A 27,775-nucleotide genomic window follows, 5' to 3' on the forward strand; every position below is an offset into this window, starting at 1 on the left:
AGACTGTTACGTTCCAGTTCAGTGGTTTTGGCAGCCTTATTAAAGAGCAGGCGATTGTAGATATGGGGGTCTATCTCTGAATTCTCAGTTCGATTCCATTGATCAATATGTCTATCTTTGTGCCAGTACCATGCTGTTTTGACTACTGTGGCTTTATAATAAGCTTCAATGTCAGGGAGTGTAAGTCCTCCTGCTTCATTTTTCTTTTTTAGAATATTTTTAGCAATTTGAGGCATCTTCCCCTTCCAGATAAATTTGATAACTAGCTTTTCCAAGTTGACAAAATAGGTTGTTGGAATTTTGATAGGGACTGCAGATGAGTTTGGGTAGAATTGACATCTTAATGACATTTAGCCTTCCTATCCATGAACAAAGAATATTTTTCCATCTTTTTAGGTCCCTTTCTATTTCTTTTAGTAAAGTTATGTAGTTTTCTACATGTAGATCTTTTACATCTTTGGTTAAGTTTATTCCTAGGTACTTGATTTTTTTAATTGCTATTGAAAATGGTATCTTTCTCTTGCGTGTCTCTTTACTTCGGTCATTTCTAATGTATAGGAACATTATTCACTTATGTGCATCAATCTTGTATCCTGCTACTTTGCTAAATTTGTTTATCAGTTCAAGTAGCTGTATCGTAGACTTCTCAGGGTTTTCCAGATGTAAGATCATATTGTCTGCAAATAATGACAGTTTTACTTCTTCCTTTCCAATTTGGATGCCTTTTATTTCTTTGTCTTGCCAGATTGCCCTGGCTAGCACTTCTAGCACAATGTTGAATAACAGTGGTGACAGCGGGCATCCTTGTCTTGTTCCTGATCTTAGAGGGAAGGCTTTCAGTCTCTCTCCATTGAGTACTATGCTGGCTGTGGGTTTTTCATATGTGCTCTTTATCATATTGAGGCATATTCCTTCAGTTCCTACCTTTTGAAGTGTTTTTACCAAAAAAGGATGCTGGATTTTGTTTTCAGCATCTATTGAGATGATCATTTGATTTTTCCCTTTTGATTTGTTAAAGTGTTGTAATACATTGATTTTCTTATGTTGAATCATCCTTGCATGCCTGGAATGAACCCCACTTGGTCATGGTGTATGATTTTTTTAATGTGTCTTTGGATTCGATTTGCAAGTATTTTGTTGAGGATTTTTGCATCTATATTCATTAGGGAGATTGGCCTGTAGTTTTCCTTTTTTGTAGCATCTTTGCCTGGTTTTGGTATTAGATTGATGTTAGCTTCATAAAATGAGTTAGGTAGTGTTACATTTTCTTTGATGTTTTGAAAGAGTTTAAGTAAGATTGGTGTCAGTTCTTTTTGGAAAGTTTGGTAGAATTCCCCTGTGAAGCCATCTGGCCCTGGGCATTTATTTGTGGGAAGCTTTTTGATGACTGATTGGATCTCTTTGCTTGTGGTTGGTTGGTTGAAGTCTTCCATTTCTTCTCTGGTCAGTCTAGGTTGTTCATATGTTTCCAGGAAATTGTCCATTTCCTCTACATTATCCAGTTTGTTGGCATACAGTTGTTCATAGTATCCTCTTATAATTTTTTAAATTTCTTCAGGATCCGCAGTAATGTCGCCTCTCTCATTCATTATTTTGTTTATATGGGTCTTCTCTCTTTTTGATTTTGTCAGTCTAGCTAGGGGCTTGGCAGTCTTGTTGATCTTCTCAAAGAACTAACTTTTGGTGTTATTTATTCTCTATTGTTTTTTTTTCTCTATGTCATTTATTCCTGCTTTAATCCTTGTTATTTTTTCTGCTGGGTTTAGGATTAGTTTTCTGTTCAATTTCTAGGTTCTTCAGTTGTTCCATTAGTTCTTTGATTTTAGCTCTTTCTTCCTTTTTAATGTATGCATTTAGAGCTATAAATTTCCTCCTCATTACTGCCTTCACTGCATCTCATAAGTTTTGATATGTTGTGTTCTTGATTTCATTCATCTCTAGATATTTAGCAATTTCTCTTTCAGTTTCTTCCTTGACCCACTTATTGTTTAGAAGTGTGTTGTTTAATCTCCAGGTATTTGTGAATGTTTTAGATCTTTGATGGTTATTGACTTTTAGTTGTATTCCACTGTGATCAGAGAATGTGCTTTGAATAATTTCAGTCTTTTAAAATTTATTGAGGCTTTTGTTTTATGCCCCAGCATATGATCTATCCTGGAGAAAGTTCCAAGAGCACTAGAGAAGAACATATATCCTGATGATTAGGGATGTAATGTTCTATAAATGTCTGTTAAGTCCAATTCATTTATCAAATTGTTTAGGTTCTCACTTTCCTTATAGGTCCTCTGTGTGGTTGATCTATCTATAGGAGAAAGTGGTGTATTGAAGTCTCCCAGAATTATTGTGGAAGCATCTATTGCTTCTTTCTGTTTTTCCAATGTTTGTCTCATGTATTTTGGAGCACCTTGATTGAGTGCATAGACATTTATGATTGTTATTTCTTCTTGGTGAGTTGTCCCTTTTATTAGTATATAATGTCCTTTGTTTCTTATGACATTCTTGCATTTAAGATCCATTTTATCTGAAATTAATATTGCTACCCCTGGTTTCTTTTGGCTGTAGCTTGCATGGAATTTTTTTTCCCCCCATCCTTTCACTTTCACTTTTTTTGCATCTCTGGGTCTAAGATAATTCTCTTGTAAGCAACATATTGATGGTTCATATTTTTAAATCTATTCTGCCAATCTATATCTTTTAATTGGGGAGTTTAATCCATTCACATTCAGTGTTATTACTGTGAAGGCAGTTCTTGAGTCAGCCATCTTATTCTTAGGTTTTTATTTGTCAGGTGTATATCACACCCCGCCCCCCTTTATTTCCTTTGAAGTGTACTTACTAAAGCTCTTCATTTCTGTGCCTTTCTCCAGACCTCCCTCTCTTTTTTTCTCATCTGATAGAGCTCCCTTTAGTATCTCTTGTAGGGCAGGTCTCTTGTTAGCAAATTCTCTCAGCATTTGTTTGTGAAAATTTTAAGTTCTCCCTCAATTTTGAAGGAGAGCTTTGCTAAATAAAGAATTCTTGGCTGGCAATATTTCTCTTCCAGAATTTTAAATATGTCATACCACTGCCTTCTCACCTCCATAGTGCCCACTGAGTAGTCACAACTTAGTCTTACGTGGTTTTCCTTGTATGTGGTGAATTGCTTTTCTCTTGCTGCTCTCAGAACTTGCTCCTTCTCATCAGCATTTGACAATGTGATCAGAATATGTCTCAGAGTGGGTTTATTTGGATTTATTCTGTTTGGAGTTCGTTGGGCATTTTTGATTTGCATATCTAAGTTATTTAGCAGGGCTGGGAAGTTTTCCCCAACTGTGCCTTGAAACACTCTTCCTAGTCCTTTACCCTTCTCTTCCCCTTCTGGAACACCAGTGATTCTTATATTTGTGTGCTTCATGTTGTCCATCATTTTCCTGAGATCTGTTTCAAATTTTTCAAGTTTTTTTCACCATTTGTTCTTTTGTGCTTTCACTTTCCAAGACAGTGTCTTCGAGTTCACTTATTCATTCCTGTATTTCTCCAAGTCTAGTGTTACGAGCCTCAAGAACCTTTTTAATGTGATCAATAGTATTTTTTATTTCCATAAGATCTGCTATTTTGTTTTACTCTTGCAAATTCTTCTTTATGCTCTTCTAGGGTCTTCTTCATGTCCTTTATATCCTGAGCCATGATCTTGTTGTTTGTGATTACTTATTTGATTAATTGTTCCAAGTTCTGGGTCTCCTCTGGGTTTTTAATTTGGGTGTTTGGGTCATCATATCTTCTGGTTTCTTCATGTGCTTTATAATTTTTGGTCTTTTGGCATTTGTTTATCTTGCTAGGGTTTTTTAGGATAATTATTTAAACAATTATCTATAGTTTGACAGAGCTACAGCTTGGTGGAGTGTACTTTCCCTGACCTACCAGCAGATGGCACTCCAGAGCCACCTCTTACCTTCAAGCCAGTTCTCCCCAACTTCATCTGTGCAGCGAGTGGTGGTCCAAACGTTGTGGAGGTCGAGTCAGTGCACCAATTTTCCATGTGCGATTGGGACTGCCTGCCCTGTGGGTGGCGGGCATGCCCTGTGTAGTTAGGCAAGGAAGATGGCTTTAAGACCCAGAGCTCCCAGCCTTCCTGGGGCTGTGCCTGGAATACCCTAGGGCTGTAGCACTCATCTAATCCTTCAGCTCATATTCCCCACTGTCCCTCTCTGCTGTGGGCCCACAAGTCCCTGGGATGGGGGGAGGGCTCCTGGCACTTCCATGCAGCTCCCCTGCCTCTAGGCTTGAACTCCCCATGCTTCCACTGAGAAGGAATGTGCACCATCACAAGCCAGCCAAATCCTGAATTCCCTCAAGGAAGTTCTTGGCCACAGCGCTGTGAAGGGGTGTCTCCCAGCCCACTACAAAGATGGCTGCTCAGGGCATGGAAACTACCCACTTCCACAATTAGTTCAAGGCCTTTCATTAATGAACATTAGGGCCTGTCTTTAGTGATCATGAGATTCTATAAAGTTGAAAAACCAGATTAAGGAGTAAAAGCAAAGGTCAGTCACAAGGTTTTTACAATCACAAGATTAAGGGTATACATTTATACAGTCATTATGAAAGATCAAAGCAGCTGGGTTACAGTTCGGTAATTTCAGGTATTTCCTTCTAGCTATTCTAATACACAAGAAGGTAAAAAGAAATATCTATAAAATGATTCAGTAATACAAGCTTTTGTTAAATCCTAACTTCTCGGTTACATCATTTGTCTTTCACTAGTCTTGCACGCACTCACTTGTGTACATACATACTACCCTGTGATTTTTCTTATAACCACCACCATGGTCAAGATGGGACTGTTCCATCACCACACGTCACCCTCGTGCTGCTCCTGCCCAGCCACCTCTCCCCTGGCAACCACTAATTTGTTCTCCGTCTCTGTAACTGTTATTTCAAGAATGTCAGGTAAGTGTAATCGTACAGTTTACAGCCTTCTGAGATTTGCCTTTTTTCAGTTAGACCCATACAAATTGTTGCATAAAATAATAGTTTGTTTCTTTTTATTGCCACATAGTGTTCCATGGTCTGGATGGACCTTGTTTTCTTTTACCATTCACCCACCAAAGGACATTTGGGTGGTTTCCCACTGGGGGATATTATGAGCATTCATGTACAGGTTTTTGTGTGAGTGTAAGTTTTGATTTCTTTGGGATAAATGCCCAAGAGTGCAATTACTAGGTTGTATGGTATGTGTGCCAGTTTGAATGTATTATGTTCCCCAAATGCCATTATCTTTGATGTAATCTTGCGTGGGCAGATGTTATCAGTGTTGATTAGATTGAGCGTTTCTGTGGAGATGTGCCCCACCCAACTGTGGGTGATGACTCTTAATTGGGTAATTTCCATGGAGTGTTGGCCTGCCCATTGGGTGGGCCTTGATCAGTGGAGCCATATAAATGAGCTGACAAACAGAAGGAAATCAGTGCAGCTGTGAGTGATGTTTTGAAGAGGACCTACAGCCAAGAGGGACACTTTGAAGAAAGCACAGGAGGTGCAGATGAGAGACAGTTTGAAGACGGCTATTGAAAGCAAACTCTTGCTCCAGAGAAGCTAAGAGAGGACAACTACCCCAAGTGCAACTAAGAGTGACGTTTTTGAGGAACTGCAGCCTAGAGAGGAATGTTCTGGGAGAAAGCCATTTTGAAACCAGAACTTTGGAGCAGACGCCAGCCACATGCCTTCCCACCTAACAGAGGTTTTCCGGACACTATTGGCCATCCTCCAGTGAAGGTACCCGATTGCTGATGTGTTACCTTGGACACTTTATGGCCTTAAGACTGTAACTGTGTAACCAGATAAACCCCCTTTTATAAAAGCCAATCCATCTCTGGTGTTTTGCATTTTAGCAGCATTAGCAAACTAGAACAGTATGTTTAGTTTTATAAGGAATGACCAAACTGTTCTCCCGAGTGGCTGTACCATTTGACATCCCCCAGCAGTACACGCGTGTTCCAGGCCTCTCACATCCCACTGTTGTTTGGTGTTTGGCACTAGTGCAGCCATTGTGTTAGGTGTGTGGTGATTTCTTGTTCTGGCTTTTCTTTGCACTTCCCTAATGGCCAATGATGCTAAGCATCTTTTCACGTGCTTATTTGCCATCTCTCTATCCTCTTTCATGAAATATGTCTGCTTATGTTTTCTTCCCATTTTCTAATTGGGTTGTTTTATTTTACTGTTGAGTTTTTAGACATCTTGATGTATTCTGGATACAAGTCCTTTGATGGATGTATGGTTTGTAAATCTTTTCTCCCAGTCTGTAGCTTGTCTTTTCATCTTCTTAATAAGGTCTTTCCCACACAGCAGAAGTTTTGATCAATTTTTCCTTTTAAGGCCAATGCTTTTGGTGTCATATCTAAGAACTTTTCATCTATCTATTGGTCCTGAAGAATTTCTCCTGTGTTTTTTTTCCTAAAAGTTTTATAGTTTACATTTAAGTCCGTGATCTGTTTTGAATTAATTTTTGTGTAAGGTTTGAGACTTAGATTGAAGCTCACTTTTTTTTTTTTGGCCCGGGTAGTTGTCCAGTTGCTCCAGCACCATTTGTTGAAAGGCTGTCCTTCCGTTGAATTGCTTTTGCATCTTTGTCAAAAGTCTGTTGGGCACATTTGTCTGGGTCTGTTCTGGGTTCTCTATTCCATTGGTTTGATTCTCTGCCAATACTACACTATCTAGATAGTAAATCTTGGGTGAAGTGATTCTTCTTGTTTAATTTATTCTAGGTTCTTTGCTCTTCTGTATAAATTTTAGAATGAGCCTGTATATGTCTACAAAAACCTTTTTTGGATTTTGATAGGAATTGCCTTAAACATGCTTTTCAATTTGGGGGAGAATTGACATCTTTAATTTGTTGAGTCTTTCCATCCATAAACAGTATGTCTCTCGATTTGGCTAGGTCTTCTTTAATTTCTTTCATCAACAATTTGTAATTTTCAGCATGCAGATCCTGTACATGTTGTGTTAAATTTCCACTTAAGTGTTTGATTTTCTTTGGAGCAAATGTAAATGGAATTAGAAATGCAAGTTTTTTTGTGTGTTTATCTTGTATCCTGTGACCTTGCTGAGCTTGCTTACTAGTTCTAAGACTTTCTTTGGTAGATTCTTTGGAATTTTCTACATAGACAATCATGTCATGTGCACATAGGGGCCGGTTATATTTCTTCCTTCTAATCTGCATACCTTTTATTCTTTTTCTTGCTTCTGTGCTTTGGCTGTTGGATATGACTGGTGCGAGCAGCCCTCCTTGCTTTGTTCCCAGTCTCAGGGAAAAGTATTCAGTCTGTCACCATTAAGTATAATGTTAGCTGTAGGTTTTTTTAAAGATACTCTTTATCAAGTTAAGGAAGTTCCCCTCTATTCTTAGTTTCCTGAGAGTTTTTTAAAAATCATGAATGAGTGCTGGATTTTTTTCAGTCAAATTTTAGAGCATGTCCAACACCTCAAGAAGTTCTCTCATATATTTTTTTTAGTCAGTCCCTACTCTCAAACCAGCCCAAGATGACTACTGGTCTATTTTCTGTCTTGATAGAGTTGCTGTTTTTGGGTATTTCATGTAAATGGAATCAAACAATATATAGTCTTTTGTAATGTTTTGGAAGTTCATCTATATTACAGCACACGTAATCAGTTCACTTTTCTTTCTGAATGATAGTTCATTGGAATTCCTTTCTATTCCATTCATCAGTTGGTGGACATTTAGATTGTTTCCAGTTTTTGGCTTTTAAGAATAACACTCTGTGTACATTTCTGTACAAGTCTCTGTATGGACATACTTGCATTTTTCTTGGGGAGATACCTAGGAGTCAAGTGCTGGGTTGTATGGTGAGTGTGTGGTTAACTTTCTAAGAAACTGCCAAATTATTTTCCAAAGTTGACTGTTCTCTTCTGCATTCCCACCAGCAAGGTATGAGGGTCCCGGTTTCTCCGGGTTTTCTTCAGCGCTTGGTATTGTCAGTCTTTTGGTTTAGTGAGAGTGATGTGGTGTCTTACTGTGGTTTTTGATTTGCATTTCCCTGATGACTGCTTATGTTGAACATTCTTTCTTGTGCTTATTATTCATTTATATGTTTTCTTTGGTTAAATGTCTATTCAAATTTTTTCGCTATTTTTAATTGGGGTATTTGTCTTATTGAGTTGTAAGAGTCCTTTATATATTCTGGATACCAGTCCTTTGTCAGATACATGATATAGAAGAATTTTCTTTTAGTTTGTGATCTGTTACTTTCCCAGTGGTATATTTTGAAGCGTAAAAGTTTTCAATTTTGATGGCGTTCAATTAATTTTTACTTTTACGGATCATGATTTTGATGTCATATCTAAGAAACAGTTATTTGCCTAACTTGAGGTCACAACAATTTTCTTATTTTCTTTTAGAAGTTTTACATGTAGGTCTCTGGTCTGTTTTGAATTAATTTTTTTGCATATGAACATCCAGTTGTTTTAGCATGTTTTGAAAAGATTCTCCTTGTTCCATTGAATTGCTTTGCCATCTTTGTTAAAAAATCAGTCAACACAAATTGTGTTTCACTGACCTATGTATCTCTCAGAAGACGATGTGTTAGTCCTCTGACATTGTTATTCTTTTTCAAAATTTTTTGTCTATTCTAAGTCCTTAGCATTTCCATGTGAGTTTTAGAATCAGATCGTCACTTTGTACAAAAAAGCCTGCCGAGATTTTGGTAGGGGCTACCTTGACTCTATAGATCAATTTGGGGAGAATTGCCATCTTAACAATATGGAGCCTTTCGGTTCTTTAACATAGTAGTTCTTTAACATCATCTGATTTATGATGGTATTGTGAATAGGATTGTTTTCTTAATTTTAAGTTTCTTTTTTTTTTAAATTTATTTATGAATGCTGTCTACCTATCAAGCAAAAACTCCCCTTTCTGTCCTCCCTCCATCCCCTGGTTAACCCTAACCTACTTCTGTCTCGAGTTTGCTATTTCTAGATATTTGAAATAAGTGACATCGTACACTGTTTCTCGTGATGTGCCTTGCTTAGTTCACTCGGCATAGTGTTTTCAAAGTTAACAAATGCAGCAGCATGTCTCAGAACTTTATTCCTTCTTATGGCCAAATAATACTCCATTTTGTATATGTATAACATGGTTTATCAGTTCATTTGCTGATGGACACTGGGTTGTTTCTGTGTTTTGGCTATTGTGACTAATGCTTCTGGGAACATTGGTGTACAAGTATCTGTTTGAGATTCTTTTTTTCACTTCCTTTGGAATTGCTGGGTCCCATGATAATTCTATAATTAACACTTTGAGGAACTACCATATTGCTTTTCACAGTAGCTGCACCACTTTACATCCCCCAAAACAATGTATTAGAGTTCTGGTTTCTCAGCATCCTCTCTGACATTGTTATTTGCCATGGTTTAAAAAAGAATAGCCATCCTTGGGGGATTCAGTAGTATCTTGTGGTTTTGATTTGCATTTACCAAATGACTAATACCCTTAGCATCTTTTTGCATACCTTTTGGCCATTTGAATATGTTCTTTGGCAAAATGTCTGTTCAAGACCTTTGCCATTTTTTAAATTGTGTTGTTTGTTTTTTGTTGTTGTGTTATAAAAGTTCTTCGTATGTTCTGTGTATTAAGTTCTAATGAGATATATTCTTTGAAAATACTTTCTTCCATTCTTTAGGTTGTCTTTTCACTTTCTTGCTAAGCTCCTTTGCACACAAGTTTTTAATTTTGATGAAGTTGAATTTATCTGTTGTTTCTTTTGTTGTTTGTGATTTTGGTGTCATATCTAAGAATCCATTGCTAATCTCATGTCATGAAGATTTGCCCCTGTGTTACCTTCTAAGTGTTTTATGGTTTTAGCTCTTGAAGTTAGGTCCTTGATCCATTTTGAATTATTTTTTTGTACATAATGTGGGGAAGGGGTCCCACTTCATTCTTTTTTTTATATGTTGATATCCAGTTTTCTCAACACTATTTATTGAGGTGACTGTTCTTTCCCCATTGCTTGTACTTGGAGCCCTTGTAGAAAATCAGTTGGCCATAGATGTGTGGGTCTGTTTCTGCACTTACAATTTTGTTCCATTGGCATATTTGTCTGTCTTTATGCCAGTAGCACACTATTTTGATCAGCTGGTAGTACATTTTGAAATTGGGAAGTGTGAGTCCTCCAGCTTTCCTCTTCTTTTTCAGAATTGTTTTGGTTATTTGGGGCCCCTTGCAGTTCTATTTAATTTGAAGATCGGCTTTTCTGTTTCTACATAAAAGGCTGGTGGAATTTAGTTAGCGATTGCATTGAATCCGTAGAACACTTGGGTAGTGTTGGTGTGATAACAATTTAGGTCTACTTTAATTTCATTCAATAGTATTTTGTAGTTTTCAATATTATAGTTTTTCACATCCTTAGTTAAATTTATTCCTAGGTATTTTATTCTTTTAGATGCTATTGTAAATGCAATTGTTTTCATAATTGCCTTTTAGTATTGTTTGTTGCTAGGACATAGAGCCACAATAGATTGTGTGTTGATATTCTACTCTGCCACTTTGCTGAATTCTCTTATTGGCTCTAGTAGTTTTCTTGTGGACTCCTTTGGATTTTCTATATGTAAGATCATGTTGTCTGCCAAATATAGAGAGTTGTACTTCTTCCTTTCCAATTTGGATGCCTTTCATTTCTTTTTCTTGCCTAATTTCTCTGTCTAGAATCTGAATGATATTGGATAGCAGTGATGACAGTGGGCATCCTTGTCTTGTTCCTGATCTTAGAGGGGAAGCTTTCGGTCTTCAGCATTGAGTATGATGTTAGCTATGGGTTTTTCATAAATGGCCTTTTTCATGTTGAGAATTGTTCCTTCTATTCCTAATTTTCTGAGTTTTTTGATCAAGAAAGGTCATTGGATTTTGTCAAAAGCCTTTTCTGTGTCTATTGAGATAGTTGTGTTTTTTTTTCCCTTTATTCTTTTAATATAGTGTATTATATTGAATGATTTTTTAAATAGTGAAACCCTTGCTTTCCTAGGATAAATCCCTCTTGATCATAGTGTATAATTATTTTAATATGTGGTTGGATTTGGTTTGCTAGTATTTTATTAAGGATTTTTACATCTATATTCATAAGATAAATTGGCCTATAATTTTCTTTTCTTGTGATATCTTTATTAGGCTTTGATATCAGGGTAATGCCTGCCTCATAGAATGAATTAGGAAGTGTTCCCTTCTTGAATTCCTTGGAAGAGTTTGAAAAGGATTGGTGTTAATTCTTCTTTAAGTGTTTGGTAGAATTCATTGGGGAAGCCATCTGGTCCTGGACTTTGCGTTTGTGGAATGTTTGTAATTATCGATTCAATGTCTGCATTTGTTGTGGTGTTGTGCCAGCTTGGATATATTATGTCCCCCAGAAAAGCCATGTTCTTTAATGCAGTCTTGTGGGGGCACACTTATTAGTCTTGATTAGGGTGGAAGCCTTTGATTGAATGTTTCCATGAAGATGTGACCCACCAACTGTAGGTGAGATCTCTGATGGAATTATTTTCATGGAGGTGTGGACCCTGCCCATTCAGGGTAGGTCTTGATTAGTTCACTGGAGTCAACTTAAGAGAGCTCAGGAGCAGACACGGGTGCTGATGCTTGGAAATGCAGATAGAAGGACTTTGGAGATGCTAAGCTAAGAGATGAAGCCCAGAGTTTGCCTGGGATATGCTAAGGCAGGACTCCCAGGTGCTTAGAGAGAAACGTCCTGGGAGAAAGAAGCAAGGACGTACAGGAGGTGAAGGAGGAACTGAAACACAACCTGGGATCAGCAGATGCCAGCCACGTGTCTTCCCAGCTGACAGAGGTGTTCCAGGTGCCATTGGCCTTTCTTCAGTGAAGGTATCCTCTTGTTGATGCCTTAGTTTGGACACTTTTATGGCCTTAGAACTGTAAATTTGTAACCAAATAACCCCCTTTTATAAAAGCCAATCCATTTCTAGTATTTTGCATAATGGCAGCTTTAGCAAACTGGAACAGATATGTTGAGGTTTTCTGTTTCTTCATGAGTCAGTTTCCATCAGAGTTCTTACCCGCAGTTGGGTGGGTCACATCTTCACTGCTGTGAATATTGGTGTGCAGATATTTGTTTGTGTTCCTTCTTTCAGTTCTGAGTGTATGCCCATAGTATTCGCTTAAAATCCTTTTTGTTTCTTATGATTGGTAGCAGTATCACCATTTTCATTTCTTATTTTAGTTATTTGCATCTTTTTTGTCAGTCTAGCTGAAGGTTTGTTAATTTTATTGATTGTTTCAAAGAGCCAACTTTAAATTTTGTTGATTCTATTGTTTTATGTTCTCCGTTTCATTTATCTCTGCTCTAATCTTGATTCCTTCCTTCTACCTGCTGAGTTTGGTTTACTGGGCTCTTCTCTGTAGTGCCTGCAGGTGTGAGACTGGGGCCTTACGTCTCTCGGCTCTCTGCTCTCTGCACCACCCTGAGACCTCCACCTGCAGCCTCCAGTCTTGATGTGAGGGAGGGCAGACCTGTCTGCTGCCTTCCAGTGGCTCCTTTATGGTTTTGCAGATGCACCAACGTAACAGACAAAGTGGAGTACTGACTGCTTCAGTTGTGAGAAAAACTGGATTATGAAATGAGATGCTGTGATGGGGCTGTGACTGGAGTGAGCGGCTGTGTGCACCGTGGGGGATTGGGCTGGGACTCCACACTGCTTTATGATGAAGTCAGACATCAGCACATCTGGAGTTTATAAAGCATATAAAGTACTACTGGCATGTGTCACTGGCTCTGTGATAGTTCTTCCAAAATAAGTGTGGGTATGTATACAAACGTGTGGGAGGCTCTCACACCAAATGTTCCGTCCCCAGGTTGGTCTGAATGGACATCCTGGGCCAGGCTATGAGGCCACCGGTGCTGGATGTGCGGCCCCCATGTTCCCTCTTGTCCCCTGGGTAAAAGGCCCCCTCTGCTTTAACTGTCTGTAAGCACGTTTACCCCACGCCTCTAAAACACCCTACAATATCTGATAGACTTTACCCCTGTGGTCATTTAACTAATTACACCTAGGCACAAATGAATTGAAGTTGGTTTTATATTTGTAAGTTGATCTCTTAGGAAAGAGGGAAACGGCATCATCTTTTAAGGGAATTTCAGGTACCGTGCGCGAGGGAACCTGGTGGTGGGTGGGGAGGGCAGGACCCTACATCACTTGCTGCACCGGAGGCACCTGAAGGTAAATCTAATTTGCTTCCTTTGGGAGCTCTGTGTGTTCAGATGGGCTGCTGGAAGGGGCAGCTCTCTGCCTTTTCCCTCACCCAGCTACAGTCATGGGGTGAGTTTCTCAGAAGCTGCCGGTGGGTGGAGTAAGAAGTCTTCCCTGGCCTCGGCTCCCATGCCCCACTGGGGCGCTCGCTGGAGCAGGGAGCCCTCACAGGCCCTCCTGTTCACTCTTGTCCTGCCTCCGTGCCGTCCTCCTGCCTGGCCTTGCCCCTGGCTCTCTTTCCTTGTCCATCCCCACCTTGGACAGTCCTCTCCTGTTTATATAGAGTGTGTCTGCAGTAACCTCTTTCCGTGCCTGCTGTGGGGCATCCCAGCCGGCTCTCTGGGTGTCTGCCTCTGGCATCTGGCAGCTTCACATTGGAGCGGGCTGCTCGGAGGACAGGCTCCTCGGCATGAACTGCTGTCGCGGCTTGTCACTTCATTGCTGGGTCACAATTGGTGCCGGTTCCGGGTATTGTCATTTGGGATGTGAGCTGCTTTGTGAAATGTCTTCATTTTACTTAAAGCAGGTGAATTAGGGGAGGGCACTTAAAAACTGTAATGCAGTATGTAGTTTCCTAAAAATGCTATTTTTGCCCCTGCAGTTTTTTTCTTTTAATATATGCAAGGGTACACAAATTGAACATGAAATAGAATAGCAAAAGCCAGAAATAGTCCCATGCATTTGTAGAAATTGGATGCAGAAGTATTAACTGCAGATCACTCTGGAAGGAATGGATTGTGCAATATATAGTGATAGGATAATTGGCAATCTATAATGCAATTGGATCTCTCCTTCACCCCATGTGCAAAAGAAATTCAGATGGATTAAGTGCTTAAATGTAAAAAAACAAATTATGACTTTATATGATATTATAGGAGAATGTCTTTAAGACTTCAAAGTAGGGAAAAATTTCTTGAAGAGAATGCAGAAAGTTCTAACCAAAATGGAAGATGTTGACACAATAAAACTGGTAATACTCTCTTGTATTTAAGTTTTATGGTGGCTATACATGTGTTTCTTTAAGTTTCACCTTACATACATGGTCCATATTGTTTTGCATGGACCAAACATTACATTATAAAATGTTTAATTACAAAATGACAGGCATATAAATTAAGGCAGAGACAGATGTAGGTATACTTAATAATCTTGGAAAAAATAAGGCCAACTTTAGGAACACTCCCTAGTGAGTGTGTGGTCTCAAAAAGTATAATAAATGTAGGGTTAAAATTGAAGTGATAAAACAAGACAGCTGATGTGAGAAGTAAACCAGAGATGCGTAGGTTGAGAAGTCGTGGGTAAACTGACAGGCGGCCAGGACCTGATGGAGCACAGGCACTTTTCACAGGTCACCATTTTGGTCCCTTGAGTTAGGTCCATTTGTTAATAGTTGAGGACCGTTTTTCCATAATTCGTTCTGCAACATTTCCAAAAGGAGCCTACAAACTGCAGTTCAAAATAAAGGAAATCCAAGGAGATCGGTACTCTAAAAACAAACAACATTTTCAAAGAAATCTGTTCAAGCAGGGGCTTTTACAAAAGATGTGAATTTTTAAATAAAAGCCAACTTCCCTGTATGGGAGAACAAAGACTTATTTACAGATCACTTGTACTGCATTAAAGATTTGATTAACTGTACAAGCGAGAGTCACAGATTTTTTTTATTCTGTCTAAAACATCAGCGTAGGCACAAATGGTAGGAGGGAGTGTTTGTACCCCCAAGTCCAGTGTTCCAGCTCTGTATCCTGTCCTGTTATCATTTGTAAAATCTTAATGACACAGTAATTCAGTTTTTTAAAACATTAATGATGTGTTAGAGGCCACTGCATCTTTTTTTAATTAAAATTTTATTTATTAGAGAAGTTGGGGGTTTACAGAAAAATTATACATAAAATACAGGGTTCCTATATACCAAACTGTTATTAACACCTCACACTGGTGTGGAACATTTGTTGCCATTGATGAAAGCACATTTTTCTACTTGTATTATTAACTAAGTCCATGGTTTTAACTTACGGTTCACTGTGTTGGGAAGTTCCATGGATTTTTTTTAAATTTTATTCTAATACCATATATACAACCTAAAATTCCCCCTTTAATGACATTTGAACGTATAATTCAGTGCTATTAATTACATTTACAATGTTATGCTGCCATCACCACATCCACTATCCAAACTATCCCCCCCCCCATTTTTCTTTTTAACATGGACTGTGGCTTCCTAGAAATCTTTGATTTGCTAACCTTCTATAATTCTGTGTGCATTTCTTTCCTTTAAAAAATATCTTTGTCAAATAGGAAATGTAATAGAGCTATTTGAGGGTGAATGCTATTCATTTTTCTGATTCTATTCTGCTTTGATTTCAGGAGAAATTGGCCCTTCGACAGCAGCTGAGCGAAGCCAAGCAGCAGCTGCTGCAGCAGGCGGAGTACTGTACTGAAATGGGGGCGGCGGCCTGCACCCTTCTGTGGGGCGTCTCCAGCAGCGAGGACGTTGTCAAGGCCATCCTGGGAGGGGTGAGCTGGCCTGAGGGCTTGCCGGAGGCGGTCGATGTGTGTCGATGCGACTCACGGGTGCAGCAGGCGGTATGGCAGTGCCCACTGAGCCCACTGCTCTCTGCCCGTTTGGTTTTGTTCATTCATCGAGTGGCTGTCGAATGCCTGCTGTGTGCAGCCCACTGGGACCCAGAGGAATGAGTGCCGGCCTTCCTCTGTGGTGTTTGGTGGTATAAGATATGCCCGCTGCACCCTTACCAGATGAGTTTGGCAAAGGTTCAAGTGCCTCATATGCTGTGGGTAATGCAATCTTGAATATACTGAGTATTAAGAAGCAGCATGCGCGGACTGAGGAATTTCACAGAGAAAGAGGGATTTGAAATGGGCCTTGACTGAATTTAATAGGTAGAAATGGCAGAATGTGGGGAGATTAGCTTTCGAAAAGGGAAATAACATAATCAGAGGCCTGGGGTGAGAAGTCTAGAGTTTGTTTTAGGGACAGAGCGGAACTCAGTTGACACTGAGTGGAGCATTTCTGGTGTAAGTTAGTTGGAATTGCTTGTGGAAGATCTGAAACACAAGGTGATGGCTTGATTCTGTAGGTAGCAGGACTGGATCCCTTAAAGGTTTTTGTGTAAAGAGTGGGGGGGCCAAGAAGAACGGTAGGAGGGCCACCTGACTGCAGCATGGGGATGGATTACCAAGTAGGGTCCTGGGTCCTGGAGACTGGCTAGGAAAGCTGAGAACATGGCTGTCAGTGTCCAGGCTGGAGGGAGACGGAAGGGAAGGAGTGCCTGTGATGGCCAGAGGTCAAAGGTCAGGGGAGGAGGGGACCAGGGAAGTTGGAGATTTGACCCTGGAGAATGTTGTGGTCACAGAGGAAATGAAGTCAGGGGGAGGGTGTTGGCAGGAGGACAGTGGCAAGGTTGTTAGATGAGAGCTGACCTACAGAAGTAAAACCTGAGTTTGGCTTTCAATGGAGGCATAAATGCACTTCTAAATTTTAACAACTTAATAGAAATCACCCATTGTAAGTGTACACTTCACTGGTTTTTTAGCAAATGTCTAGTTGGCTGGTGATGACCACTGTCCAGTTTTAGAACATTTCCATTGCCCCAGAAAGTTCCCTTGTGCCCACTTGGAAATGCATTGGGTTTTTTTTTTTTTTAATTCAGTTTTATTGAAATATATTCACATACCATACAATCATCCATGGTATACAATCAGCTGTTCACAGTACGATCATAGTTATGCATTCATCAGCACAATCTATTTCTGAACATTTTCCTTACATCAGAAAGAATCAGAATAAGAATTAAAAATAAAAGTAAAAAAAGAACACCCAAACCATCCCCCCCATCCCACCCTATTTGTCATTTAGTTCTTATCCCCATTTTTCTACTCTTCCATCCATATACTAGATAAAGGGAGTGTGATCTACAAGGTTTTCACAATCACACTGTCACCCCTTGTCGTCTTCAGGGGTCCAGACTACTGGGTTGGAGTTTGGTAGTTTCAGGTATTTACTTCTAGCTATTCCATGTATTGGGTTTTTAAATGATTCTTTAGAATACTAGTGCCTCCAAGGAAGTGTTTCAAAGGTTCTTCAAACCTGGGGATATATATATATATATATAGCCATGTAATGAAGATGTAGACTGCCAGAGAAATCTGTTTGCTGTTTTTTTTTCTTAATTTAAATCTTTTTTTGTATGTTGAGGTTTCAGTTAACATTTTATTTGGAAAAAAATTCTGTTAAAGATTTGGAAATCTCTAGTTTAATGCGTAAAATGAACAGATAACATATTTTTCTAGTGTATCTCTGTTACATTTTTGGGAGAATGCAACCCAGTATTTCTATATCATTGTGTAAATTTCCCATAAGTTTTTATTTTTCTATTTTTCTATTTTACTCTTTCCCGTTAATCTTCAGGATAATTTCTCTTGCTCCTACTTGCCCCAAACTTTAATGAAGGAATATTTTAAAAATAATGCTTTTATAATGAAAACCAGAGTCATTTTTTTTCTGTATTCTGCACTTTTGAGATGTTTTTCTTACTGATGTCTGTGAAAGGTGACTTTTATTTTCAAACTTTCAGGATAAAGCATTGAAGTTTTTCAACATCACTGGTCAAACAATGGAGAGTTTTGTGAAGTCGCTAGATGGGGATGTAAAGGAGCTGGATTCTGATGAAAATCAGTTTGTTTTTGCTTTGGCTGGAATTGTGACAAGTAAGTAACCTTTCCCACACCAGTGAAGGGTTGCATGTGGGCTGCAGGGCCGTGGTTGGCACTCAGCTGGCACTCTGCATGAACTTCACTCTGATCCTTCTCTGCACTGTGCTGGCCTCAGTGGGTCTGGCCTGGCACCAGCTGTGTCCTTGGGAAAGTCTTCCCCAGGTGATTCTGCTAAGTATCAGCAATTGAGAAGGACTGAGCTGGGGAAACACAGGGTGAGCTTGCCTGTTCTGTTCAGTTATGCACGTAGACAGACGCCAAAACAGGATTAGCTGCCTGTTACTGGGAATCATCATCGTTTTACTAATGCCTAGCTAAAGTAAAAGCCCTAAACCAAGCTGTGGCTCCTGCCATTGTTTTAGTGAGCTAATTAAAGAATTCCAAAAGCCTAAATAGTCTCTTTAGTAAATTTCGCCGTAAGGATTATAAAGTAAACCCTTCCCTGGAAGTTGTGATCTAATTCCATCTGTTCTAAGAGATAAAGGCAAGGGACTATTGTGCAGTAGAGTAGGGGGTCATCTCTACAGTGAATGTTAAAATAAAAAATTATTATTTGTATTTACCTTCATCTGTCATTGCTGCTTTACCTTTTGCTACTCTTAGGACAATTCTCCGCTGTAAAGAAAATCTTGTTTTCCCTCATGACCGTATCCTTTGTCCACCGAATCCTAATGAGGCAGATGCTGTGTAGAAACCATTAAAGACGGGTACACTTCTTCTGGGGCAGTGTGGACATTCAGGCGGTCTCTAGGCCTGTTCTGGTCAGCCTAGTGACCTACTACAGGACAGCGCCTTCAGTTGGAGGGACTGGCATTGCTCTACCTTGAAAAGAATTATGTTAAGATCTTTTATTTTAACAGAGGCATTTGCAAATCTGGTGATGGGGTTTTCTGCTGTTGCAAGTGACCTGAAAGGTCTCTGACCTGTGTGATTTGAAATTTTGCTGAGTTGCGAATGTGAGTTGTCTGAATTGCCAGACTGCTGTCCAGTGGTGAGGCAGTTGGCCAGGGGCAAAGCTGGCCTTATCAGGCTCTTCAGAGCTTGGCTTTGTGTTTCCTCTCCCTTTGGTGTCTTATATAGGAACTCATAGTAAGAGCCAGAAAGTGGGCACTTGCATTTTTCACTTGAACTTAAATGAATTTAATGGGAAGATCCCATGCTGTTGTGGTGTTTTATTGAATGCTGACTTGCAGAGGCTTCGAGGCTTACACATCTCAAATACCAGGAGTTCTGGAGGCATGAGCAGTGCACTGCAGGCCGGTGTTTGTCTGTTAAGTGCATCCTCTTCCTCTTGAAGCAAAGATTCGTCTTAAAATTTACCCGCAGTAACATTCACCCTTTACAGTTTTTTCATCTTCTTTGCAGTTGTGCGAGTTTTGTCAAATTGCATATAGTCATGTAAGTATTACTGCAGTTTGATGAATTGGAATGTCCCTGGGAGGGAACACAGAATCTGGTGGTTTTTTTGAAGCCACTGTGAGTGCTTCACTTCAACCCTTTAGAAAAAGCACATTTTGTTACTAGAACATATTTATAACTCATGAGGGAGGCTACTTGTAAAATCCACCTGGAGATGCTCAGAAGGCCCTGTGGGTGTGGTTCTCGCCCATTCCCCACCTGGGCAGGCTTTCCAGGGCTGTGTTGTTTGGGCAGTAGCCTCAGGTGTGTGGTAGAGCTTCCCTCCTGGGTCTGTTTAATACTGGGGCCTGTCTGCCCTGGTGTAATGGGTTGTCCCATGGAGGATTTGGGCAAGTGTCCCTTGGAGGTTAACTGGTACTACCAGTTGGCCGTCCTGCCCTTTCTTATATTCATGGATTTGCAACCCAGTTCTTCCCAGTGTTATCTTTTTTTTTTTTTTAATTCAGTTTTACTGAGATATATTTACATACCATGCAGTCATCCAGAGCTTGGTCATACATTCAGTACCATTATACAGTTGTGCGTTCATCACCAAAATTAATTTTTGAGCATTTTCATTACCATACACACACAAAATAATGAGAATAAAAATTAAAGTGAGAAAGAGCAATTAAAGTAAAAAAGAACACTGGATGCCTTTGTTTGTTTTCCTTCTCCCATTTTTCTACTCATCCATCCATAAACTAGACAAAGGGGAGTGTGGTCCATATGGCTTCCCAATCACATTGTCACCCCTCATAAGCTACATTTTTATGCAATCGTTTTCAAGGTTCAAGGGTTTTGGGTTGTAGTTTAATAGTTTCAGGTATTTACTGCTAGCTATTCCAATTCATTAGAACCTAAGAAGGGTTGTCTATATTGTGTGTAAGAGTGCCCACCAGAGTGACCTCTTGGCTCCTTTTGGAATTTCTCTGCCACTGAAGTTTATTTCATTTCTTTTCACATCCCCCTTTTGGTCAAGAAGATGTTCTCCATCCCATGATGCTGTGTCTAGATTCCTCCCCGGGAGTCATATTCCACGTTGCCAGGGAGATTTACTCCCCTGGGTGTCAGATCCCACATAGGGGGAGGGCAGTGATTTCATCTGCCAAGTTGGCTTAGCTAGAGAGGGCCACATTTGAGCAACAAAGAGGCATTCAAGAGGAGGCTCTTAGGCACAATTATACCAGTGTTATCTTAAAAGTTAAAAGGATTTATCTTTCTTTTCTATGAGAGGTTCTTATTAGGGTAAGCTATTTAGCATGATGATCTGTTAAAGTGTTTCCTCAAGCTTCTGTAGTACTGTGTTGACTCTAGGCCTCTACTTCTATAACAGCAGTTTCTTCAGGTAGCATCAAGCATCAAGTATTTTTAAGTATTTGTTGTCTGTTTTTATGGGGGTTCTGAGGATTTTAAGAAGTCTTTTTTGTTGTTTTATAGCACTCCCAAGTTGTTAATTACTTCAACAGGTGACCGGCTAACAGTGAATTATTTCACCTTTTGTTTTTAGCAGTATTACATGCTCTAGGAAGAGCTGTAAAATTGGCCCTCTGAGCCAATTTAATTCTGGTACTGGTAAGATATTGGCTTTTGAAGAGAGTGTGGAGTAGTTATTTCATAACTAGTCTGGTATCACCCTGTTTTTATTTAAGATAAGCCCCCTCAACAGATGTCACTTGGGCAGGCTGGGATGTGGCGTGTCTGCAGACCTGTTCTGGGCATGGCCACTACTTAAACAGTGGAATACCATCAAGGGGTTCGCCGTCATCAGGAAGGTGTCAGATGAGGTTGAGAGGGTTACACTGATGGCCTGCAATATGAGAAGCAGAAGGTAGCATTATTTCATAATTAGTCAACCAGATGGAAAATGATGGGTGTTTTCAGTTAGTAGAGGGATTGTGGTGTTTATGGTGCTTCCGTTTAGAGGCGGTCCCGGTTCAGGATCTGAAGACTGTCTGTGCCATCTGGCCGATGTTGTCGTTGCTCCAAGGCAGGAGGAGACAGCAGGCCTTGGCCACCGGGTCCAGGCCTCGACCGAGACAGGCAGGGCCTCCGCTGAGTGCCAGGTGTGGCGTTAACCATCGCGAGAACCTGGCGCCTCGCGCCCAGCACCGTTAACATTCTCTATTGCGAGGGGCTGCTCTGGGCATTGAAGGAGCTTAGTTAGCAGCTTCCCTGGCCTCCATCCATTAGATGCTGTGTGACAACCCAAAATGCCTCCAGACATTGTCAGAGGTCCTCTTGGAGCAAATCTCCCCTGGTTGAGAACCACTGCCCTGGAACCTGATCTGACTTTCTGTGCCTAGAGAAAAAGAAAGATTTATGATCATCGGGGAGATCGGAGGTGGTTGTTGAGAGTTTTGAGCTCCTTGAAGGCCTTTTTGGTTTCTGTGTTCTGTGGGTGTGGTTCTGAGATGCTTGCTTTAGTACAGTCGTTTAGAGGCCTCGCCAATTCAGAAAAACTTGTCTGTTATGTATCATATCCAGTTAATTCTCTTAATTATCTCTCGTTGGCCTTGGATAATTTTGGATCATTTGTAGTTTCTCCATAGGTAATGCCCTTCCTTCAGTTGACAGTTCATGGCGAGGATCATGAGCTATTGTTTTGTGGAACTGGAGTTTCTTCTTAGAAGTTCTGTGTCTCTTTTTAGCTAGCTTGGTGAAGAGTGAAACATTGTCAGTTTTCCAGATTAGTGGAATTTAAGAGATTATGTACGTTTTGTTTCAGAAGGCACCCACAAGGATTCCATTCCTTAAAAATCTTTTTTTTTTTTTGAGACTCAGGAGAAGTAGGATGGTGCTTCAGTGAACTCAGGGACATAACTCTCTAGGTGAATTTTTTATCTTTCCAGGTGAAGGCAAGTGAATTTGGGCTATCTTTGTAGAATTGCACCCTAAAGAAACTGGAGCATAAATCTCTTACTGTGAGGAATTCGGCTTCAGGGTTGGGGGTGGGGCTGCAGAGAGGATGGGCCAGGAATTACAGGGTAATGAAGTAGAATTATTTTGTTACTTGTCCACATATCTTGGACAAATCCATGTCCCTGACCATTAGGTTTTTAAAAACAGGTAACGTGAGGTGATTGCAGGGGTTGGTGCAAGGAATTACTAGTCTTTTTCATGTTAAGCTGGTCACAGTTGGCTGAAACTGGTCCTTAGCTTCAGCTCTAGAGGGTACTGAGGACATTTGGTTAACGATTTAGAGGAACCGGTCTGGACTCTGTTGGCCTTTAACCCATTCATTTTCATATTTCCAGCGAATCTTTTGCCCGGAGGTATTCTGGAACCCTAGTTAATTCTCTGGTTATTTCTTGAATCATACATAGTATGGGCAAATTGGTATTCAGATCAGCTCTAATTTGATTGTGCACGGGAGAATTTTCTGGGACTTCTAAAAATAATCCTTCTGCAGTACATTTTATCTGATAATTCCGTTTGCAAAATAAATCTCTATCCATTAAATTTTTCAGAGGTTGTGTCCCAGAGAAGGAAAGATTGTTCTGATCATGACCCTAGAGTAAGTTTCAGGTTGGGAGAAATGAAAGTCAATGGGCATCTTCCTTTCCCAAGAGAGCAATATGATGTGAAGGGAGAAATTCAAGCACCTCGAAAGATTGGAACTATACACAAGCCATAGGACAGAAGGGGAATTTCTTGCTGGGAGCTGTCTTCATCATGGTGGATCCTCAGGTTACAGCAGGTGACAGCATTTGACTGGGATAAGACCACGTCTCGTTACCTTGCCGTTATTTTTTCTATGATTGGTTTTCCTAACAGTGGAGTGTATGCATTCCACCACGGAAGCTGATGTAACTGGGGGCAAGCATGTTATGCAGGTAAGACTAGGCAGACAGTTGGGAGTCACCTTCTGCTGCAGACTAATGCAGCAAACAGAAGGGCACGGCCAGCCTGTCAGGAGGCCTTCAGGTTCAGGGACTTCCCTCTAGGACTGGATGTTTCCTCCAACTCTGTGGACTTGGCTGCCCTGTGAGGGGTTTCCCACAAGCCGTGTGCAGAGGCAGAGCTCTCGGATGGAGGCCACTATGGCCCGAGGTCCCTCCCCCACCCAGGCAGCCGAGTAATTGATAGGAAACCTGCCACAGCTAGCCCAGGCAAATGCAAAGAAACAAAAAGCAAAAAATAAACATGATATTGCTACTAAAGGAAACTCACAGAGTTGCTCATATTTCTTTTAAAAAATATGCATTGTGAGAGCTGTGGATGAGAGGTTTATGGAAAGCAGGTCTAAGACTGTGGGAGGTAAGTGATCCACTGAGCATTAGAGTCATGTCCTTATTATCCTCTCCATCATTAGTGTTCATGTGCTTTCTAGCAGCTTTATTGAGATATGATTCATGTACTGTGCAGTTACCATTTTAAGTGTACAATTCAGTGGCTTTTAGTATAGTCACGGAGTTGTGCAACCGTCACTCCAATCAATTGCAGAATATTTCATTGCCCCAAAAAGAAATCCTGCTCCCCCTAGCCTTTACCACCCCCCACCCCTAATCTTGCCATCCCCCCCGCCTCTTCTGGACATTTCATATAATGGAATCAAAATAGGTGGTCGTTTGTGCTTGGCTTCTTTCACTGAATGTAGTGTTTCCAAGGTACATCCATGTTGTGGCATATATCAGTACTCATTGCTTTTTGTGACTGAATATTACTCCCTTGTAGGGATCTATCACATTTTTAAAAAATTGTAGAATATAGCATATATACATAGAAGTGATAACTTTCCAGGCAAAATTTAACAAGTAGTTAGAGGGCAAATTTCAAAGACTGTTATGGGTTACAATTCCACAGTTTCAGTTATTTCCTTATTGTGAAATATAACATATATACAAAAAGGTATACCTTTCAAATTACAATTTAAAAAGTAGCTATAGAACAAATTTCAAAGAATGCTCTGGGTTACAGTTCCACCATTTCAATTCTTTCCTTCTAGCTATTCTCATACTCTAGCAACTAAGAAAAAGATAATCATATAGAGAGATTCAGTATTCATAAACCTTTGTTAAATTCCATCTTGTCTGTTGCTACCCCTTCCTCTACTTCAATCACATTCCTGATCTTCAGGGATGTCTACGCATTGACCACCCTAACTTGTTCATGTTGAAAAGGGGTGTCAACTTTATGGGAAAACGGGACACATCTGGTTGATGTTCTTGAAGAGGCTGTTGCCTTAGCTGGCATAGGAGCTCTCTGGAGGATCTAAGTGTCTGAAGAATAAACTTAATGAGTGAGGCTTATATAGTCTCAGATAGGGATCTGGATATTCTTTAGGGTTTTTGGGACTACCATTGACTTGGGCTTATCATATTGTGGCCATTTGGCATATCTAGGTGAAGCTTGCATAGGAGTAACCTCCAGGACAGCCTCTTGACTCTATTTGAATTCTTTTAGCCACTGAAACCTTATTTTGTTGTCTTTCTTTTCCCCCTTTTGGTCAAAAAGGGCATTCTCAATCCCTTGATGCCAGGGTCAGGCACATTCCTGGAATCCGTGTTCCATGTTGCCATGGAGACTCACTTGTCTGGGGGTCCCGTCCCATGTCGGGGGGAGGGTGATCAATTTATTTGCAAAGTTAGGCTTAGAGAGAGAAGGTCCACATTTGAGCAACAAAAGAGGTTCTCTGGAGGTGACTCCTAGGCATAATTATAGGTGGGCCCAGCCTCCCCTTTACAACCGTAAGTTTCACCAGAACAAGCCTCAAAATTGTGTACTTGACTTATAAAGTAGGGGGTTCCTAAGTTCACACAGCATATGTTATGTCCATGATAATTGATTCATATCTCATATTATCGTCACCTAGTTGTACAATCCTCATCATTCTCCATTTTGAACAATTCCATAATTAACAGGAATACCATACTAGTACCACACAAATATACTAGGGACAAATAATTAAGGGCTGAAAAGAGCTACGAGGTATTTTGAGTCATATACCACATTTTATTTATCCATTCATCAGTAAATGGACATTTGCGTTATTTATTCTTTTTGGCTGTTACAAATAAATGCTGTCCAGAACATTTGTGTATAAGTTTTTGGGGGACATGTTTTCATTTCTCTTGGGTCAATACCTAGGAATGGAATTGCTGGATCATATGGTAACTCTGTGTTTGACTGTTTGAGGAATTGCCGGATTGGTTTCCAAAGTGACTGTACCATTTTATATTCCCTTCAGCAGTGTATGAGAGATCCAGTTTGTTCACTTCTTCAGCACTTGTTTTTATTGGTCTTTTTATTATGGCCGTTTTGGTGGGTGTGAAGTAGTAGTACCTCATTGTGGTTTTGACTTGCATTTCCCTGAGAGTGAATAGCGTTGAACATCTTTTCATGTGCTTGTTGGCCATTTGTCTTCTTTGGAGAAATGTATGTTTGTCCTTTGCCCATATTTTAATTGGATAATTTGTCTTATTGATTTGTAATGAGTGAGTCACGGGCCAGCTCAGATTCAAGGGTCTGAACAGCGGGAGGCAGGGTTTATGGGGAAGTCATCTACCAACTTTCATAATGAGAACCTGTGTTTTCCTGCTGGGCTCCAATACTCAGTCTTCTGCATTTGCAAGAAAAAAGAAAAAAAAAAAATATATAGTGTTTTCCCTTGCAAAGCTACCTTAAAATGCTTTTTTATGTGTTTACGATGCCAAATGCTTGCTTACTTCTTCCCCCCCCTCCCCCGCAAAAAATATCTCTTTAGTAAAACTTCTGGGGTGTGTTGTTTGCTGAAAACCATAGTCATGAGGTTAAAATTCATTGACCAAAAGAAGATGTTTTTTTATCAATGAAGGATTCTGTCCTCAGTAAAGTTGTAGCTCTCATGGAAGTATGTAGCAAATAGCAAAGCACCAGGTTACAAGGCAAACCTGTTGGAAAGATAAATAGAAATGGAAAAAAAAAATCCATCAAGTCTAGGAGACTTTAATATCTCTCTCTTGGTCTTCTTAGGCAAGGTAAATAAAAGTAAATATGATTTTCAAGGATGTGATTCCATAAACTTGATCTGTTGGCATAGATGGAATTTTATATTCTGCAGTCAGATTCCAGTAATCAAAGGTAGAGCAAGTAGGTGATAAAATTTATCTCCATTCTTGACAATTCTTAGCAAACAAAAAATAGAAGAAAAATTCCTTCAGCTGATAAGGATTTCTACCAGAAACACACCAGATACCACATTTAATTGTGAACTATTAGTCACACTTCTTTTAAGGTCGGGGAAAAAGGCAAAGCTTCCCCTGCCCTGTTTCTCTTCAACTTTGGTCTGCTCGTTTGGTTGGGAGCTTAAATCACGTTGAATCATGCTTTATTTTTAGACGTAACTAAAGAGCATCTCCCAACAGGTACCTCAGTGTATTGGATCTTTGATGTCGCCTTCCAGGTTGTGGAGAATATTGGCAGGCCCAGGTGTGGGTGCGGCAAGGTCCATCGGGAACCCATGTAATTACTTGGTTTGGTCTTGTGCTGGCTCTGCCCGGCTTCAGCATGAAAAAACATGATACTTGCCAAACCCCATTTTTTCAAAATCAGTTTTCATACTGTCCCATTTGATCTCATATGATTTTAGTTTGGGGTCCTGGTTAAAAGTCATTAGCAGATGCTTGCAGGATTGGAGGCCGTTGGTCATTTTAGCGTCACTGGTCCCAGCGTGACTGTCAGCCTCCACCTTCTGTTCAGACCCTGGCTGCCCACGGTTGTTTCTTAGGTACACGCTGGCAGCTCAGTGGAAGCTTCTAGAGCTCCATTTGGGCTATAGGCACATTTGCAGGAAAACCCTCACTAGTCCCAGTGAACTTCACTCACTGCTGTCATAACCTGTTGTGGTGGCTGCCAGCTGGTCTTTCTGGAATGCTGGCTCTGTGGACAAAACCCCTGTTTAGTGCCTTGCCTTCTCTTGTGTTAGAAAACTGGCAATGAACGCCCTGTACTGGACAAACATCTCAGTTCCGATATAACTGTGACCTGGAGGCTTGCTTTGTCTTTCTGTTGCAGACGTTGCTGCCATCGCCTGTGGCCGCGAGTTCTTGGTCAACTCCAGCCGTGTGCTCCTGGATACGATATTGCAGCTCCTGGGGGACTTGAAGCCAGGACAGTGCACACGCCTCAAAGTGTACGGTGCTTATTATATCTAAGAGTGAATATTTTGTATTGTGCATAATATGTGCCTTGGGCCTTCTTTCCAAGTAAACTCAGCTGATTTGGCAATAGTTTTTTAAAAAAATAGGAGGCGCAAATTGCCTGGAGGATTGAGGTACATGTTGCCTATTGTTTACTATTTCAGAAAAAGAATATAAACACAAGGAATGCTCTTGCCTTAGAGCAATCAGTGAGTCCCATGTCCTATCATGTGACACTTCTGGGTTATATTAATTGTCTAAAATGAACTTAAATTTAA

At 40.2% G+C, this 27,775-nt stretch overlaps 1 protein-coding gene across 3 annotated transcripts in view; it reads left to right on the plus strand.

Annotated features, from left to right (window-relative positions):
• The window catches only part of LOC119529975 (heat shock transcription factor 2 binding protein), a 152,450-nt gene that overhangs the window by 37,207 nt on the left and 87,468 nt on the right, over window positions 1-27,775 (plus strand). For all 3 annotated transcript variants that reach the window (XM_037830925.1, XM_037830915.1, XM_037830936.1), the window contains exons 5-7: window positions 15,613-15,762; window positions 17,841-17,973; window positions 27,373-27,490. In XM_037830925.1, coding sequence (XP_037686853.1) covers window positions 15,613-15,762; window positions 17,841-17,973; window positions 27,373-27,490 — 401 coding nt within the window. The remainder of the gene's footprint in view (window positions 1-15,612; window positions 15,763-17,840; window positions 17,974-27,372; window positions 27,491-27,775) is intronic.

This window comes from Choloepus didactylus, chromosome 1 (assembly GCF_015220235.1).
Source record: "Choloepus didactylus isolate mChoDid1 chromosome 1, mChoDid1.pri, whole genome shotgun sequence".
Taxonomy (NCBI): Eukaryota; Metazoa; Chordata; class Mammalia; order Pilosa; family Megalonychidae; genus Choloepus; species Choloepus didactylus.